The 19,639-nt window shown below is 52.3% G+C and overlaps 1 protein-coding gene across 2 annotated transcripts in view; it reads right to left on the minus strand.

The window, feature by feature from the left end:
- Positions 1 to 19,639, minus strand: part of SIN3B (SIN3 transcription regulator family member B) — a 34,525-nt gene that overhangs the window by 7,798 nt on the left and 7,088 nt on the right. The window contains exons 4-12 of one of the 2 annotated variants that reach the window (XM_037141945.2): positions 19,232 to 19,432; positions 15,419 to 15,562; positions 8,593 to 8,715; positions 7,403 to 7,492; positions 6,844 to 6,962; positions 5,003 to 5,210; positions 4,062 to 4,178; positions 2,524 to 2,762; positions 1,664 to 1,847 (exon numbers count right to left, since the gene is read on the minus strand). In XM_037141945.2, the coding sequence (XP_036997840.2) occupies positions 1,664 to 1,847; positions 2,524 to 2,762; positions 4,062 to 4,178; positions 5,003 to 5,210; positions 6,844 to 6,962; positions 7,403 to 7,492; positions 8,593 to 8,715; positions 15,419 to 15,562; positions 19,232 to 19,432 (1,425 nt within the window). Of the gene's footprint in view, positions 1 to 1,663; positions 1,848 to 2,523; positions 2,763 to 4,061; positions 4,179 to 5,002; positions 5,211 to 6,843; positions 6,963 to 7,402; positions 7,493 to 8,592; positions 8,716 to 15,418; positions 15,563 to 18,447; positions 18,521 to 19,231; positions 19,433 to 19,639 lie in introns of those variants that run through there. The other variant, XM_037141946.2, reaches the window with a different exon arrangement.

The following is a 19,639-nucleotide window of genomic DNA, read 5'->3' on the forward strand; positions in this document are numbered from 1 at the left end:
TGTCCCCTCTTCCAGCTGCCACCAGCCCCTCCACAGTCCTCCTATCACCTTGTACAAGCTCCCGTACCTGCTTGTTCCCATTCACCTGCCAGCTCTGAACACTCCAAGACCTGAGCAACTGGGCCCACGGGAGCAAAGCCAGCTCCATCGCCCTCCCACACTGCTCAGTGGAGAACTGCAGTCCCTGGCATGTGGTCCTGCAGCCTCCCACCTCAACACCAAGTCAGTGCCCCTCCTCTGATGCTTCGGGGGGAGTCAAGTGGCCCTGACATATACAGGACCTCTGTGTGAGCTGTCTGCTCTTTCTGCCTGGAGAACCATGGCCCTGGGTTCACCCTCCCCTCGGTCTTTAGCCAACGATGGTTCTCCCAAAAAACCTTAAGACAATGGCTTCTTCCAGACTGAATGCACTGGGGGACGCTGGGCTCTTGGGAAAAGCAAGTGTGGGGGCCATCCTGGTAGGCAGGATGTCCTGAGGGCAGGGGCGGGGGCAGGGCAGCGAGGGGGTGGTGATGACAGCCTGCTTCTCCAACAGAACTAGTGATCGGAAGGACATGGGGGCAGGGCTTTCCACACTGTGCCCTGCCCTCATCAGCCAAATGCCCTTACCCTCTCCGTCCCCAGGGGCACAGCCCAGCAACTCAGTGGTGAGCAATGGGTCTGCTGGGCTGTATTACCACCCTCAATTTGACAATGTGCCACAGACCCCCTCGGATGGGGGCGTGACTCAGGCTTTGAGGTCCCCTATAAGGGGATCAGACAGGCTGTAGGATAAAACCAGAGGCCAAGAGGTAGGCCCTGCAGGAGAGAGGCTGCCCCAGGAGAAAAAGGAGGGAGGGAAGGATTTCTGGGCCACTGCCCAGTGACAGGGAAGAGCATGCACTCTGGACAGGGCACCCCCCCAGAGCCCCCCAGTAGCCAGCTCCCCCGCCTTCAACTTCCGTACTGTAGAGTAGATACAACTGCTTGCTGCTTATGTGAGCAATAAGCAACCAGCCCATGCAAATGCTCAATCTTTGATGCCGCGGTCTGTCTCCTTGGCGCAGCAACCCCTCCCGTGCCACTCCCTGGAGCTCTGGCCAACCTTCCTGACAGCCACCTGGTGGTCTCCACCTCCCTGCCAGGCCGCCCTGTGTGCATTTCTCAAAGGTCCAGATTCTCAGAGCCCAAGAGGCCAGCCCTGCCTCAGTTTTGTGGTTCAGGGCCCATGAGCCCAGACGTCCCAAGACTGGCGAGAAGGCATGGCGCAGCTGCTGGAGGGGGAGCCCCAGGGCCCAGAGGTCTGGTCTCCTGTGACTGGCCTTGGCAGTGGCCACCTCCTGTGCCTGTTTCCTCTCTGCTAAAATTTGGCAAACAAACTTCCACAGGAAGATCTATGAGTAAGGGTTATACAGGACCTTCCCTCTGGGGGCTGAAACGCTGCCCGGCACACACCGACAGCGGAGAAACGAAAGCCGTCAGTGCCACGTAACTGAAGGAAGGTCCCTCAAGGCCCACGGCAGGTGCTCTAGCTGACAACAGTCCTCCCCTGACCAGCCCTAGTCTGTGTGCTCCAGAAACGCCCATCCATCCACACGCCTCCCTCGCCCTGTGAGGGAGAGGCCTCCAACCCACCCCAACGCTGGGACAGGGGCGCAGGGACCAGGACAGAGAAGGGCCTCACCTCATCGTAGACACTCTCGATCTCGTTGAGCAAGCTCTTGGAGCGAAGGGCCTTGGTGTCGTTCTGCTTGAAGTTCACAGCCTGGTGGTCCAGGGACTTGAGGTATGCCTTCTCGTACTGCTCCCGCCAAATCTTGTTAAAACCCTGCTGGGCCTCCCGCCACTCCTCTTCCTTGGCCTTCAGCCTGTGGGGCCAGAGGGGCTTACAGGGAGAGTGCAGGAATGCCCAGGACACCCGAGTCATCCCCGCACAGGACCAGCCTGTCTTCCTCCCACAGCCCAGCCACTGTGCCCCAAACTCGGGACAGCCAGCTCCAGCCTGTCTGTGCTGACTAAAGGAGAGAGGGTGGGGGCCACGGTCCTGGAGGACTAGCGTGGCTGGTTTCACGGTTGCTCAAATATCGATGCCACGGGACCAACTTCCTCCCTGCCCTGGCTCCCGCCACTGACAATATTCCCTGCAGCTCTTGGCTCTACTGTGACCTCCATGAAGGAGGGGACGGTGTGGGCCTTGCTCAGCTCTACCACCCAGGGACAAACACGGCACCGACTGAGGGCAGCCACTTTACACCCATTCCCTGTCACGGAACAGCTGCTAAGGCACATTTCTACATGGGAGGCAAGCTGCGGTACGGGCCCCACTCCTCATGGTGAGATCTCATTATGTGTGCGTGGCTGAGGGACTCGGACTTTAAGCACGTTTTCCTCTCGAGAAGGGAACAAGAAGAGGAAGAAGACTGGAAAACTCAGTGAGCCGGCCTGAGGCCCCAGGGACCTCCGCTACCCCCACCCCTAGCCTTGTGGCGGCACCTGTGACCAACAACACTAATGAGCTCCCTCAGGGCCAGAAGCCAAGGAAACCTTTTGAGGACGACGGGGACAGCAGTGACAGGGTTTTTCTTGAGGCTCTCGATGATCTCAGGGGCCTTGTCCCCATAGATCCGATGGATGGCACGACGCTGGATCACTTCGGACGTGCCCCCTAGACAGTCGTCCAGCCGGAACTTGTCCTGGTCTTCCGGTGCCATTCGGGAGAGCTTCTTCTGCACGCTCTCCAACACCCGAATTGTGGCCAGGTTGGTCTCCAGGACGACGTCTAACTACGGAGTGGAAGGCGGGAAGGGGTCAGGGATACTCTTGGGGGGGGGTCCAGCCTAGAGCAGGGCTGCTTGGACAGAGCACTGGGGATGCCAGGCACTCGGAGGCAGGGCCCTGAGCAAGCGTGGCTGATTAGTGAGCTGGGGCCCAGCCACGGGAGGCACGAATGCAGGACTCGGCACCAAGGGACTAAGAGCCATGGGCTGCTCACCGCTGGCTGACCCCCTTCAGGGGCATAAAGAGCAAGTTTTGCCTGGCCGAAAAGAGGGAAGGGACCCATGGTGCACTTAACCCCTGGACACCTCTCTGGGCATGTGTAGGGAGAGCCAATCCCCAAAGGGCACATACCGTGTTACCCCATTCACGACACAGTGAGAGAGGTCAGCACTGGGCGGGGCCGGCAGGGGGGTGTTCGGACAAAGGGCAGAACGAGGGTGCTAGCAGTGAGAAGCCACCCGCTACCTCGGCTGTGGTGGTGGATACATGCACCACCAAAGGAGGGAAAACCACACAGAGCGGAACACATGTGCGTGCACAGTACAGGCACACACACACACCACATATGCAAATACAGGCATGCGTACACAAATACGGTCCAAGTGGGCAGATGTGCCAACGTCGCTGACCCGGCTGTGATATTCTGACAGGGGTTTATAAGCTGTCACCGTGGGCAAAGGGAACCTGGACTGCTGCACAATTTCTTACGCTGCATGTGGCTCTATGATGACCTCAGCCTTCCTCTCACCAGAAAATTAAGTTAATTTTCAAAATTAATTTAAGCCCTGACTAGTGTGGCTCAGTGAATTAAGCACCGGCCTTCAAGCTGAAAGTTCGACAGTTTGATTCCCTGTCATGGCAAGTGCCTGGGCTGTGGACCAGGTCCCCAAATGGGGGTGTGTGATGTATCTCCCTTACACTGAGGTTTCTCTCCCTCTCTTAGCCCTGCCTTCTTGTCTCTTTAAAAAATAAATAAGTAAACCTTAAAAAAAAATTAAGCTAACTTATTCTTAATTCAAATAGTTACATTAAAAATAAGTAATTAAATTCAAATATACTGCCCGGCCAGCCCGGAGGAAAGCAACACAGGAAGGAGACCCATACGGAGCGGCCCCTGTTGGAAAGCGCTGGCACCCCAATACTGAGAGGACGCTGAGGGGTTAGGCAGGGTCTGGATACCTCCCAGGACAGACAGGGGGATGAGCAGGGGAGAGAGGGCAGTGGTGTGGAGGAGGGGGACAGCCACCCCCATCTGGGCCAGGACCCAGGGCCACCCGGAGGCCCTGGGGCACCAGCACACGCACCTCAAAACGCTCGTCCTCACAGCGGTGCAGCTGCTCCTCATAGGGTGTCTTCTTGGAGCTGACGAAGGTAGAGTCCTCCGACCAGGAGGGGAAGGAGACCCAGGTGTCATTCAGCACCTGCACCAGAGGAAACACTGTTACCTGGGTGACAAGCCCTGACGGCCAGACCTGTTCACTGTGTTATCTAGTGTAAAACATATGAGAAGAAAGGGCATTCTGATTTCACAGTACACTCCCTTACATACGAATAGTAACCTTAATTTTAAAGTGACCTTATAAGAAAACAAGACTTTGATCAAGGTGAACAAATCACACTATTTCAGAGATCAGCAAACTTTCTCTGTAAAAAGCTGGATAACAGATATTTCATGTTTTATGGGCTTGTTCAGACTTGCCAGAACCACCCAACTCTGTGTCCTACTAAAGTAGCCACCAGCAACATGGATATCAAGGGCATGGCTGTGTGCCAGTAAAACTTTACTGACAAACACAAGCAGTGGGGGCCAGCTTCGGCCTGGGGTCTGGCCCACAGGCCACTCTTTGCTGACCCCCGGCTACGCCCGGGAGCCCAGCAGGCACCCTGAAGTTCTGGGTGCACAGTAAGTCTGTGCACTTGGCAGCCTGCACAGCGTCGAATGCTGAGTGCCATGGGGTCTTACTGAAGCTGGTGGGCCCAGGACTATGCAGGCTTACAGCTGAAATAAACCCAAGTCGAAAATGATGGAGAAATACACTGAATGCCATGCTGGGCCACGGGTGCTGCAGCTTGCCAAAACTGCCACTAGGGCATGACGTCTCTGCTCAGGGATTTGCCACCTCCCGGCACCACCCATCACCCAACACTGGGGGGCTGACATTCAGTCTTTCACCTGGGATGGGAAAGTGCTGGGTGTTTTACAGGGGCATGCACCACACGAGCCGCACAAGCCCTGGGGAGCTACCTCTTTGCAGATGGCCGTCCTCCCACTGCACTTGGGCTGCTGGTAGGTTTTGGGGAGCGCCCGGTAGCTGGATCCAATGCGCTTGCAAGATGAGTAGTCGATTTCCCGGCTTATTCCATCCCCAGATCTGTCGCTCATGGGCGGGGCGAATGATAGCTCTTTCACTCCCAGGAAGGACTTGAATTGTGCAAAGAGTTCTGGAAATTTCCTTCAGAAATAAAGACAGAGAGTTAGTCGGCACCCCTGGGGCTTTCTGGAAGCGATCTAGAGATTTCAGAATAGCTCTGTAGAGACACTCGTGGTCACAGACGGTCAGAACACAAGGACAGGGAGGAGAGGCAAGGGGCAGAACCTAACACCAGATGTGCAAACAGTCCTACCTGGGAACGAACCTGTCCCCCAAAACTCCGTCACTAGCCAGGCCCCCCTTGAAGGACGGCCCTGGAACACACCGGAGAAGAAAACCTAGACTGGCAGGTGCTGGGTCAGCAGTGCTCCTTCACTGGAAGTGCCAGGGCTGAGCAGTCTGCCCTCACCTGCCTCTGCAAGGGAGGGTTCCCTGGCACAGTGACGGCCTTCCCTGATGCATCACTGGTGGCCACCATGCCAGAGCTGGGCAGTCCTAGCCCTTGGCCCCCGGCAGATCAGCTCGGTTTGCCAGGCTCTGCTCCAGAGTCTTCCTCCCCCAGGGAGGAGACCCTCTTGGGAACACCCTCTATGGATACAGTCTCATGAGTCATAACGTGACTGCCATGCATGCTGATGGGAAGGTTTTCATGCAATCCACCCCAGCGTCACCTGGACTGTTTAAATACGTATCAAATCCTACTCAGAGGGTGCAGTTACTATGACAGCTGGCACGGTGATCCTGCCATGACAGAGCCAGGCAGTCTCCCCCGCTGGAGATGCCTTTGGGGATAAACAGATCACACGTACAGTTGTGTATAACACACACTCCCCATATTCCAGATTGTAGTTTAAGAGTCTGACACACACACAACGCCCACATAGATCTTCCTGAAACTGTAGTCAGACTGGCTAAGAAACTTGCCCAAGGTGACAAGGCTGGGGAGGGGAGGCCGTGCTGGGACCTGGCCAGGCCCCTTTTCCCAAGGTCACTGGGCATGGGCCTCTGAGAACATGCTCACCCTCCCAGCGGCTGCCCTGGCCTGCAGTCTGCCCACACACACAGCAGCCCGCACTCTGCAGCAGGACAGGGCTTCTCTTCAGGCGGCTAGGCTGCTAGGCAGCCTTTCATTCTTCCTGCAGTTTCTGACTGTTGGAATTTTGAAAGCCTATATTAAGAGAATCTGCAGGGTTTTATGCCAGCTGGGAAAAGCTGATTCCAAAAGATACTGTATGACTCCATTTACATAGCACTTTATTCATGTAAATGTTTGAGGGACAGAGCACAGACAAGTGGCTGCCTGAGGCTTGGTGGGGACAAAGGCCTGCGGCTCTGGAGCCGTGGTGCATCCTGACTATGGTAGTGGACACGTGCCCTCCCCAGGTGTAGAGCTGTACTCACATAAACACACACACGTGTGCACACACACATGGGTATTAGAAACAGGGAAACCTGCAAAGATGGGGGGTTGCCCGAGAGTCACCGTTCTTGCTAGGAGGCTGACTACAGATGTCATTACGGAGAGAACAAGTTCTAGAGTGGGTATTCTTCCTCAAAACTGCCCATGAGTATCTAACAATCACCACAATGACGACTGCTTCAAGACGGTATTAATAAAAGCACTTAACACTTCTCAAAAAGAAGAGCCCAGGAAATGTGGACAGAGTCTACAGCAACGAGACTTGTGTGCAGAGCCTGGGGCAGTGTTGCTCACCCTAAAAACGGGCTGACGAGCTGGAGGAGCTCAGAGCCGGACACAAGCTCCTGGTTGAAGAGGGCGATGCAGCGGAGAAAGTTTTCATAGACCTCCTGGCTCTTTAGGACCCTGCGTACCTGCAGGAAGAACGAGTCAGGAGGCCTTGCAGGCTGGGCCCCATCCGGCTCTCGCCTGGTCTGGACACCACCAGGCACAGGACATCACCAACACAGGTGTGCCTGAAAGTGACTGGCAGCAGTGTGCAGGGCCGTGTTCTCCTTGCAGCGAGTGGTCCGCAGTTCAGATAGCACAGCACAGGGTACCTTGCTGGTTCTGGGTGGGAGCCCCAGCAAGATCCCTGCTTTAGAAAAATCACACAGCTGGGGAGCGGCAGACGTGTGTCCTCAAACCTGTTTTCGACCGAGTTCTGCCACCTCCTGCCCACCACCTGCCATCTGTCCTTTCCATGGGGAAAGCTGGTGCTGGCCCCACCTCCCAGACCCACCCACGATCCCCCCTCTCCATCTCCTCCCTTCCCAGGAGTTCTTGCCCTGCACGTGTGAGCCCCACCAGTCACCTTGTCAAAGAAGGAGAACTCCTGCAGGGTCCCATACTTCCCCACGGCAGCGATGGACAGGTCTTTGGTACCACGCAGCTTCATTTTCTTCTGTGGAGAGAAATTCGTGCTGTCGGGGCTGTGTATGTCTCAGGGGTGGCCCCTCTGTCCGTCTCGGTCAGTCTCAACACCGCTAGCACTGAGTTCCGACAGAATCCATCACTGGCTGCTGGGTGAGGTCAGCCCAGGACCACTATGGACAAAAGTCTTAGACCACCCACCTCCACTTCCATGACCCGGTGAAGGTCACACGACTGCCCCGCCCACAATGTGGGATCTAAGTCCGACAGTTTAGGGCTTTTGGTAACAGGTGGGGCCATCATAAAGTTGGAACAGCAGGAAGTTGTGCCCCTGGCAACAGTATCAGAAACCTCCTCCCTGCCTGTTTTGTCCTATGGGCCATGACAGTGATGGGAAGGGGACAGGAAAGGGACAGGGAGAGGACAGCACTGTGGAATACTGGAGAAGCCCGTATTTTAAATCTCCATGGAGACATTGGTCTCTAAGCTGGACTAAAACCTGAACTTGGCTGCACTCCAGAGCCTACAAAACCATCTCCCAAGTGCCTGAAGAATGATGGCAACATGTCAGGAGGACACAGGAGCCAAAAGGACCTCACTGGTCAACCCTGGGGCAATCTGGGCAGCACCCGGAGTCTGTGTTGACACAGGTAACTGAATCAATGTGGCTGAAGCAGCAGCCCTTCCTTACAGCGGAAAGGCACTGGGAAAGGCATAAACAACAGTGGAACCAGAAAGTCACTACCACGGGTGATGAGTGCAATAGGAGCTAGAACTCAGGCCCTCTCCTCCCCCAGCGGGGCACCTGGTGCAGTGACCCACCTGTACACGGGGCCCTGCCCATGAAAGAAACGAGCAGAGAGAGAATCAGTTGTGGTTTCTCGAGGAAGTAACACTCCTCACAACCATCTTATGAGACAGACACAGATGAGGAGCCACCGTGGAGGTGAGCTGACTTCCCAAGGTTCCATAGCCGGTGCATTTCAAGGCAGACCAAGTTCCAGGCTCAGCCTCCTGCCCCAGGCTGACTGCTTGGAGCCTGAAAGTGTTTCTCCCCAGGCCACCTACAGACAAGGCCCGGCTACCGGGCCGCCTCACACTTAGACACCTACACTCACGGCTGACGGTTACCTTGGCCGGTGCTGACACAGGTCGGAGGAGCGAGGGCCGGGAGCGCTTTTTGCTGTGTTCCAGGTTCTTCTCATGTTCACTCTTCTGGACAGTGTTCATTTCGCAGGGCCCATTTCCTGTGAACTAAAGGACACAAACGCAGGAGGCGGTCAGCACTAGAGATCCGTGGCCGGGCCCATGCCTGCGGGTTCTCCACTTGCCTGAGCGCACGGAACGGCCGGCAGCTCAGCCCGGCCCCCGGCGCCCGAGAGCACTGTCTGCCACGGGCGAGGGGCTCTGTCCACAGGCCACGACAACGTAACGAACAGCAGGAGGCTGGGAGAAAGCTCACGGAAGGCCACGCTAGAGGGTGGGTCCTGACGGGCGAAGAAGGCCTCAGGTGCAACACTGGAGAGGGGCCTCGGTGTGTGGGGCTCACCCGAGGACCTCTGATAAGAGGGTCTGGTGTTCAAGGGCAGTAGGAACAGAAAACGCCTTTCAGACAAGGGGACTGCATGTACAAAGCCCCAGCAGCCAGAGGAAGCGGTCAACAGCCACCAGGTCACTCGGTGGCTGGAGGTGCCTTCCAGCCAAGTCCATGTTCTCTTCTAGGATAAGCAGTGTCACCACTCAGCGGGGGCCCCTCGCCAGCCACCGACTAACAGGTTATGTGGATGCTTCTCCCAAGAGGAGTGTCTATGGGGTGTTGGCAATATTTACCAAAAAACCGTTCTGGAAGAATCTAGTCAGTATCTGCCTCCATGTAAACGTGCCACAAGGCCGCAGTGGGTGGGGAACGGTGGACAGGCTTCAGCCTCTCTGCCAGGTGGGGGTAGGGCTGGGAGGGCACACTGAGATCACCCCGCCACAATGGGACGTGAACAGAGACACCACACAAAGGACACGCGGGGGGCCCACAGCGGGGCTGGGCAAGCAAGCCATGCTGCCTCTAAACAGCACGGCAGCGTCCATCGGGCGAGAGAGCGCTCTGCGCCTGTGTGCACTGCTCAGGATGGGTGCACAGATACAGTTACGTGCAGCAGAAGAAAAAACTGAAAAACACACAAACAAGGTGCTATTTTTTTTAAAAAAGGATAAACCTTTATTTGCACATGCAGTAGGAATTTCTAGAAGAACACATAGAAGACACTGTGGGTGCTTAATTCTGAGAACAGTGACTGGGAAACTGAGGAGAGGAAGGAAAATTTACTTTTACTTTTCATACTGATACCCTTACAGATACCTGATTTTTTCATGACCATGTACTATTTTATAACAATCAGAATGACAATAATGAATCCCTATCACTAACTACAGGCCAAACTCGTCCCTCAGGGGACAAATTTCTTTGTAAGTAGTTATATGAAGATTCAGTTACTCCAAGAACCTTAGTGGAAAATTCTCTCTCGTCTTTTTTGGGTGCAAGAGTAAGATGCAAACACCAGTTCCTAAAGGAGGTGGGTGGGGACACTGTGACACATACTGAGTAGGGTGGGGTGGTGCCCCCACTGCTTGTCCGGCCAGGCTTGCTCAGCTGGAAGTGCAGTATTAGTTAACAACATTCATTCACAGCTCCAATTTGCACACGCTTGAGCTAGATGGACCCTGAAACCCATTTGACCGGGGCTGGCATATTCACCATGCTCGGTCTGTTCTTGTAAATAAAGTTTCTTTGCCACAGAAGCTGCCTGGCCTGCAAAGTCTAAGATACTTACTATCTGGCCCTTCATAGGAAAACATCTGCCAACTCCGATCTAGGCCAAACAGTCGAGTTTAATTAGAACAATATCAAATTTCATCTTTGGTTTCTTTTTCCTGAAGTTTTAATAGAAATCCAAAAATTAATATAAAGGACTATGAATATAAAGAACACTTTATATAACAGATTGTACATAAGTGTTTTTAATAATTTAAAATCTGATTTAATCTTTCTGAATGTATAAAGTAGCTCTAATCACCCAATATACACTAAAAAACTAATGAGTTACTAATAAATGCCACTTAAAGACTGTGGACAGGAAATTTTCTGAAGGAAATGCTTACTATTATTATTTCTTTTTTAGGACAGGCTTGTCCATGTCCAATTTTGCAAAATCCCAAATATACCACCAGGGGTCGCTGTGACCACAGAGGACAAGAGGTTCCATTCACTGGCCACCTTACCCAGGGCTTAAAGAACCACCACCAAGGTGAAGTTTCATGAACTAAGACAGTCCTTGCCAAAAAACTGCTCACAGTTGGAACAAGCAGTGTGGACTGAGAGTCCTATCAACTACCTAGTGTCTGTTGTGTGACGCCCCCACAACCGCAGTGGACAGGGCTCTCCATAGGCCACACCGACCCCCGGGTGGTTCTGCAGCACAGATCAGCAAAGGCAGGGCCCTCGGCTCACCCTGGCCAGGCACTTCCCTACGGAACCTGCCGACAGGCCTGAGGAGGTAGGTCCCCACTGCAATTCTAGATGAAGCTAAGGCTTGTGGAAGTGACCTGGCAGGCTCCGACAGCCAGAAAGTGATAAAGTGAGATAAGGATCAGGTGTGCAACCGTCAGTCCTTGCTCCAGGCGTTGCACCCACTGTTTCTAGTCAAGGCGGCGTTGCTTTCCTGAGCCTCCCTGGGGTGTGAAGTGAGGCCATATCCCTCGCCCCTTGACTTCCACCAGAGTAGCAAAAGCAGGCAAAAACTCACCCAGGCCTTTTTTCCCATGAAGGTGGGCTGCCTCTGGACTACTCAGCACTGATGGTGAAGGCTCTGGGACATTATTATGTACCCTTCAATCTGTGAGGGCAAGTTCAGGGAAAGAGCTGCCAAGGCCGAGGTCAGAGCTGAGATGCAAGACCCAAATCCAAGAGGATGAGACCCAAAGAAAACTTACCAAACATACAAGGGGGGCACTATGGGGCTCCACAGAGTGAGACAGAATGCAGCTCAAGCTACCAGGGATGCAGAAGGAGGTGGTGAGACTTCTGCTGAGGAGAGGAGGAGGACAGAGCACTGAGCACGTGTAGGGAGGGCCCTGCAGGCGGCACTTGGAGAACAACAGCTTGCTGGGTCCCCACCTGAGCAAGACTGTTTAATCTCATGGAAGAGAAGGAAAGGAGGCCCAGGAGGTGATGCGGCTGGCTGCAGCCCACGTACAGCGCTTCAGGAGGCCAAGTGCCATGGCCCAGGCTGTAGTACTCACAGGGCTCCACCCCGTCCCTCAGCTCCCTAAGATGCCCAGGGCTCCAGCTCCAGCACTTAATGTCAGCTCCACTGATAGGCACAGGGCTTCTCTGACTTGGAGTCAGGGTTTCCTGGTGGCATCCTTGCTAAGGGCCCTGGAGACACTGACACAGGGCAGGGAGAGTGTGTGAGGAGCATGGGACAAACCCCAGCCCACTCTGGCTGAACGGAGAATGTTCGGGGCACCTAAACCCAGACCCCGGTTGCTCCTGATTTCCCTTCGATGCCACCGCCCCCAGCCCTGCTTCCACACATCTGCGTTCAGAAGTGGTGATGACACATGAAGGGGGCGGGGTGAATTTTCATGCGCTCACACTCCAGGTCATCATCAAGGGCAGAGAGGAAGAAAAATGAAAAGAGGAAACAGAAGTCAACAAACTAGGGAGAGAAGGGAGCTTCCTCAAGCTGACAAAGGGCACTTATGAAAAACCCACAGCTCGCAGCACACTCAAAAGTGAAAGACTTTAGTCTTTCCCTCCAAGATCAGGAACAAAACAAGGACACCTGCTTCCACCACAGTACTGGGGGTTCCACCAGGGCAATGAGACAAAAAAAAAAAAAGAAATAAAACGCATCAAAACCGGAAAGGAGGAAGGAAAACTATATTAGCAGGTGGCATAGTTTGATACATAAAAAATCCTAGCGAATGCACAAAAACAAAGCTAATCAACAAATTCAGCAAAACTGCAACTGTTACAAAATTGACACACAGAAAGCACACAGAAGTGGTCTTTCTATATACTAGCAATGAAAGATCAGAAAATGCAATTAAGAAAACAATTCTAACTGCTGGCCTGAGAACCAAAGGGTCGCTGATTTGATTCCCAGGCAGAGCATATGCCTGGGTTGCAGGCCATGTCCCCAGTAGGAGGTGCGTAAGAGGCAACCACACATTGATGTTTCTCTCCCTCTCTCCCTCCCTTCCTCTTTCTCTAAAAATAAATAAAACTTAAAAAAAAAAAAGAAAATGAAAATTCCATTTCCAAAAGTATAAAAAAAAATTTAATAAATTTAACCAGGGCGGTACAAGACCTGTACACTGAAAAGTGTAAGACACTGCTGAAAGAAATGAAAGACAATTTAAATAAACAGGAAGATGCTGCATGGTCGTGGACTGGAAGGCTTAATATTATTAAGTTAACTACTCCCCGAACAGCTGAAAGATTCAATGCAATTCCTATCCACAGAAATGGTGACTTTCAAAGATCGCCAAGAAAAATTGATCTTTAAATTCATATGGAACTGCAAGGGCCCCTGAAGAGCCAAAACAATCTTGGCAAAGAATGAAGTTGGAGGACTCACGCTTCCAGCTTTCAAACTTCCTACAAAGCTACAGTAACCGGGCCAGTGTGGTGCTGGCGGCCTGAGGGAAGACGGGGGATTAATGGGTTAGAAACGGGGAGTCGGCAATAAGCTCACACAACCAGGGCCAACTGGTTTTCGTCAAAGGTGCCAAGACCATTTAATGGGAACAAAAGAGCTTTAATAAACAGTGCTGGGGTGACTGGATCTCCACATGCAAAAGAATGAGGTGGGACCCTTACCTCACACCATCTACAAATACTAACACAAAAGGGATCAATAACCTAAACATAATGGCTAAAACTACACAACTATTACAAAACAGGGAGAAACCTTCCTGACTCTAAAAGATATGGAGATGGAGTCTTAGACTTGACACTAAAAGAAAGCATGAGCAAGAAAAAAGTCAACTGGACTTGATCAAAACTTAAACTTATGTGCATCAAAGGACACTAACCAGAAAGTGAAAAGACAACCAGAAGAATGAAGGAAAGTATCTAATAAGGGTCTAATGTTCAGAATATATAAAGAACTGTTACGACTCAACAACCAAGAGACAAACTAAAATACAGGTGAAGGGCCTGAATGCACATTTCCCCAAAGAAGAAGGTATACAAATGGCCGACAATTACATGAAAAAATGTTCAGTATCACTAGCCATCAGGGAAATATGAATCAAAATCACAACGAGTCCTCGCTGGTGTAGCTCAGTGGATTGAGCACGGGCCTTTGAACCAAACAACCACAGTTTGGCTCCCAGTCAGGGCACATGCCTGGGTTGCAAGCCAGTTCCCAGCAGGGGATGCACGAAAGGCAACCATACATTGATATTTCTCTCCCTCTCTCCCCTCCCCCTCTAAAGATAAATAAATGAAATACTTTTTAAAAAATCACAAAGAGATACCATTTCACAGCAACCATGAAGGATATAATTTTTAAAAAAGAGAGGAAAACACCACGGGTCAGTGATGGGGAGGAACTGCTAGTGAGAGCACAAACTGGTGCAGCTGCTTTGGAAACCAGTTTGGCAGTACTTCAGAAACTTGAACACAGAGTGACAACACGACTCAGTAATTCCACTCTCAGGTATAGACCCCAAGGAAGTGAAAACAAGGACTCAAACAAATCCTTGTACACACACGTGCACATCAGCAGTACTCACAACTGCCAAAAAGCAGCAATCTTTCAAATGTCCACTGGAATAAAAAGAGAACGTGGTCCATCCACACAATAGACTATCGCTCGGCCACGCAAAGGAGTGACATACCAACACGTGGTATAACATGGATGGACCTTGAAAATATGCTCAGGGAGAAAAGCCAGACACATAAAAGGCCACATGTTGTATGATTCCACTTATATGGAAGGTCCAGAACAGGCAAATCCAAAGACAGAAAGCAGCCTGGTGGTTGTCAGGGGCAGGGGGAGGGGCATGGGGAGTGACTGTAATGGGGACGGGGTTTCCTTTTCGGGGAGTGGAAATGTTCCAGAACTAGACAGAGGCAGTGCTTACTCAACATGTAAATGCATTAAATGCCACTACACCATATGCTTTAAAATTCTACCCTGGCTGGTGTGGCCCAGTGGCTTGAGTGCCAGCCTGCAAACCAAAGCGCTGATGATTCCATTCCCAGTCGTGGCACATGCCTGGGTTGTGGGCCAGGTCCCCAGTACTGGGCACGTGAGAGGCAACCACATATTGATGTTTCTTTCCCTCTCTTTCTCCCTCCTTTCCCCTCTGTCTAGAAATAAATAAAATCTTTAAAAATAACATAAAAATTTTACTTCAACTAAAAAAAAAAAAAGCCTCATGTTCATGGAAAAGAAAAGAGGCAATGGGAAGTATAGCCCAGCAAACCTAAGGCCGCAACAGGGAGAAAGACTAACAGTACAGTCTGCACCCTCATGGTCCCTGTCCCAGGTCCCTCCTCTGCTCTCTGCCCTTCGGTCACTGCCAAGACTCAGCTCGCCTCCACCTGCACCTGCCCACAGGGCCCGGCTTACAAGGCAGGTGGCTCTGTAGTCCTGGGCTGCAGGTCAGGAGGAATACAAGATCCCCTCCTCTCATCTCAACCTCCCAAAACAGCCCTCGCCATCTGGCACTGTCCATACTGAGAAGCCCTCTTCAGGATCTGCTCCAGCTTGATGTGGAGGTAGAGCCTGCACTGGGGCCCCCTGGGTGTCTATATCCCGTGTGGCTCATGGGAGAACCCAGCATGTCCTGGGGGTCGCACAAGCTTGGCTTGGCTCTGGGGCTGCAGTGAGGCAGGGGGATCTGGATGAGAAGGTGGGGCCCAGGCTGGGTGGGTGCCCTTACTTACCAGGGACCGCTTGGCTTCCGGCAGGAACTGCCCAAACTCCGAGAGCAGGTCCTCCTGGCCCCGAAAGAGGTTTGCCACCTCGGTGAACACCTCCTCTTCAGACATGCCTCGGAAGGGCCGGCCCTTCGTGCTTAGCTGCTCCTTCTGCCCATTGTGAGGAAAGGGAAAATGAGCTGTTAGCCACAGAACCAGGTACCTAGGTTGTGACATTCAAGCATCTCACTGTGGGGAGACAGAAGGACAGCTACTGGGAGAGAGGGGCCCAGCCTGCCACCTTGGGGTGCCCTGTGCCAAACTCCCTTGTCTGGACCTCATTTCACAGCACAGCCTGCGCGCCCTGGCCTTCGATGGGGTCCATGCTGGGAGTGTGAGGGGATGAGGGCAGTGGTCCCAGCCCTCCCAAGGGCAAGGGAGCATGTACTGCCAGGCAGGGGGGTGTGGTGCTGGTGCTGGGCCTCAAATGGAGGAGAGTAAAGAGGAAGGGACGACACTTCTGATCCAATGACATGGTTCACCCAGAGTCAGTAAGACCTGAGGGTTGACATAAGATGATGGCCTGACCCAGTGCTCAAAGTCACAAGATGAAGACCAGAGGGGACTGGGTTCTGGAAGGCAGGAAGCACAGGCAGAACTCAAGATATACATTAGAAATAAGTCTCTGTAAACTTTACACCTGGAAATGTGACCAAGCAAGAGGTGTCAGCGGGCCGGGGCCTCCCAGGGTGCAGGACTTTGCTGCTCCACACACTTACTCCAGGGCTCCAAGGGAGAATGAGCCAACGGTCTCCCTCGTCCCGGTCTGCTGCACCCAGGGGGGCTAGTTTTCAACCCTGCACCCATAGCATGTACTTAGGAGGGGAAAAATAACTGCTTCCTCCCAAATCCCCACCAAAGTCACCGGACACCTGAAATCCGAAGAAAAAATGGGTGAAGACCACTCAGTTCGGAGAGGGTGCCACCTCTCTACACGTGAAACGATCACACAGCGAGCGCTCCTTTGCTCATTGGACTGAAGAGGATGGAAAGGACCAGCTCTCTGACCAGGACGTGGGAACCATGAAGGGGAAAGGAAGACTGGTGCCACCCGGCACAGGGAAAGATGGCGCTATCTACAACCACGTGACAGGTACACACCCTGACTCAGGGACACACTTTCTGGGGATGTTCCCATGGAGACAGTCAGTTCTGTTCCAATGCTTGTTTTGAACATGTGTTTGTTTGAGCCTGACACGCACGCTAAAGAATCAAGAGCGCAGTGCAGAGTCTGCGACTGCTTATGTGGGTGAGGGCAGAAAAATCGCAGAGCTGATGGAGTAGTGTGGGAATACACCCACCCCCAACATCTGTTAGGAGCAACCCACCATACCCACAGGAAGTTACAACACCCATTTCAGGAAACCTCCTCCCAGCACCTCCCAGTGACCTTCCACACCCACGGGTGAACCTCAGGTCTTTCCAATGTCAAGTGCCAGGAGTGCTGCAGTATTCGTGTCATTCTTAGCCATTTAATATACTCGGTGGCACTACTATGTTTAGTAGGTGCTTTTTTTTAATGTTTTGCTGACACAGTTTCCTGGTGGGGTGCTCTGACCGGTTTCCCAGAAGTCCTGTGGCTGGTGCAAATTTTTAGAGCAAGGTCACTTTTAGGAATCTCCTGTGTCACATTGAGGCAGAACTGGCGGTGCTCACCCACGTACACCTGGGACACATTCATGAAGTCAGGCAGTGGAGACCAGCTCCCCACAGGCGACCCAAGGAAAGCACCGTGCCAGTCAATGACCTCAGTTAACTGCATTTAACACAGGAGCAGCACCACCAGTCTTACGGCCATTTGACAGATTAACCTGAGGCTCAGTGGGGTAAGGGAAAGGGCTCTGAGGGCGCAGTGGGCAGAGCTAAGGTCTGAACCAAAGCCCAACAGAGGTCGAAATCCTGTAACATGTGGCCAGATTTACCCAGAGCTGCTGGATTTTGGCCTGACAATGTGTTTTAAAAAACCTAAGCCAATGTTCTACAGTCAGAATAACTGACACAAAAATTTACGTTTAACTACTCTTAAAGAAACTGCCAGCCTGAGGTCCAGGCCATTAGGGGTCTTGTTTGAAATGCAGATGCTGGGCAAGACCTGAGGAGTCTCAACTCAGGGGGGCCCAGGCACCTGCATTTCCCACCAGCTCCCAGTGGCTCTGGCTGGGGGATGCCAAGCTGTACCTTCCCCAGTGAGGCTTCTCTGAAGGAGTCTGTGGCCCACGCACATGACTTTGGATAACGACCGTGGATAAATGTCTAACTTCTTTGCCTCTCATTGCCACCAACAGCACAGACACCTCCCAGCCCCTAAGCTGTAATGACAGCTTGGAGTCTGTGAAAGACCCACAAGCTCCTATGATCCCCATCACTGCCCTTCACCCCTGGTCCTATTGAATGTTCACAGCTGCCACTGCAATCGTTCCCCTGTGAGAAGCAAGCCCTTATCATAGCACAGGCACTAGGTAGTCTAGACATGACTCTGATGGGGCCATGCACACCGCCAGCACCACTGATGGCAAAAGTCTGCTGTGTCACAACAGCTCCCCTGGGTTTACAGGAAGCAAACCCCATCAATCTTACCCTACACTTATGGCTAAAGGGAATCCCACTTCTTTACTTCGCTTATCAAGGTTGTGCAGAAGATTTCATTTCTAAAAGTTCAGTTACACTGCTTAGAAAAATAAAAGGAAACCTCATGTCTGGAACAGGATGATGTCCAAACTCCTTCTCTCCTGGACAGAGAGATGTCCCCCAGCACTGGCCTGCCTGCACATCCTGTCATGTCCCCTTCTGACCCCTGGGCCTTTGCACAGGCTGTCCCCAACACCAACAGCCCACCCTTTACCTGTACTTGTGCACCTGATGGTTCTGACCCATTTGTCAAGATTTAACCTGAATACCTTCTATCCGACCCCTACACAGCGGGCAACTGTTAATCCTGACATCCCTCTTTGCAGTTTCCTTCATTCTCACCCCAAGCATCTCTAAGTGTCTCCCACCTCTGGACTGAACTCCTGGGCAGCAGCAAGCACTCATCTCTGTCGCTCCAGCACCTGCACGGGGCCCAGCTGTAATCAGCAGAAACGAAGGAAGCTGTGTGGTCTAAACAATAACGAAGTAATCTTTTAATTAAAAGAGTATCCCCTCAGGTTCTTTTTAAATCCCTCTGATGTACATTTCCTTGAATGCACAGCTGCCCCAAGGAGTAAATTAAAGTAAAAACTACACAGAACTCCAACAGGTATTTGTACACCCATGTTCGAAGCAGCCCAAACGTCCCTCAGCAGATGACTGGATAGAGTGTGGTCTGTCCACACCGTGGAATAGTACTTAGCCTTAAAAAGAAACTTCTGACACCTGCTATGACAGGTGCTGAGTGAAATAAGCCAGTCACAAAAGGAAAAACACTGCAGGGTCCCGCTTTCGTGAGGTCCTTAGAGGAGTCGACAAATTCACAGAGACAGAGAGTAGAATGGTGGGTGCTGGGGGAGGGGGTGTTAGTGTGTAATAGGGACAGATCATCAGTTTTACAAGATGAAAAGCGTTTTGCAGATGGATGGTGGCGGCGGCTGTGCAACAGTGTGAATGTACTTACTGCCACTGAACCAACACTTAAAATGGTTAAAATGCTCAGTTTTATGTTATCTGTATTTTACCAGGGTAAAAAAAATCAGATTTTTACAGAATTCCGTAATCCAGACAAGAAAACAAACCTTTCCAATGCACCCGACACGGGATGGTGCCAGGCGCAGCCACGGAAAAGTGAGACCAGAGGCCTCCTACCTGGTATGTATGCAGTATCTCTAGGAATGACCTGTAGATCTCAGGGTGGTCCAGGAAGCGGGTCTTAATCTTGTTCACGTAGCTGATGGCGTTGTTGAACTCCACAGAATCTGACTCCAGGGGCACCTGGGGCTTGTCCTCCTTGTACAGCAGCTGTTGTTTGAAATTCTCAGCACAGTCGCTGTGGTTGTGCGAATTCTCCTGACAACAACATGACAATGAGTTACCGGCAGGCAGACACCAGGACAGAGTGTGAAAAATGCCACACCAAGCCACTGTCTGTGCAACAGGCAAACCCGGCAGAGCCAAGTGTTCTAAAGAGACGCAGGAAAAGGTTCCCTCTGGGGGTCTGGAGGGAGGGGTGCAGAACACGCAGACCGCTCCTCCTGGGCAAGTCTCACATGCTCA

This window comes from Artibeus jamaicensis, unplaced genomic scaffold, assembly GCF_021234435.1.
Source record: "Artibeus jamaicensis isolate MK-2021 breed Jamaican fruit bat unplaced genomic scaffold, CSHL_Jam_final contig_477, whole genome shotgun sequence".
In the NCBI taxonomy this organism is placed as follows: domain Eukaryota; kingdom Metazoa; phylum Chordata; class Mammalia; order Chiroptera; family Phyllostomidae; genus Artibeus; species Artibeus jamaicensis.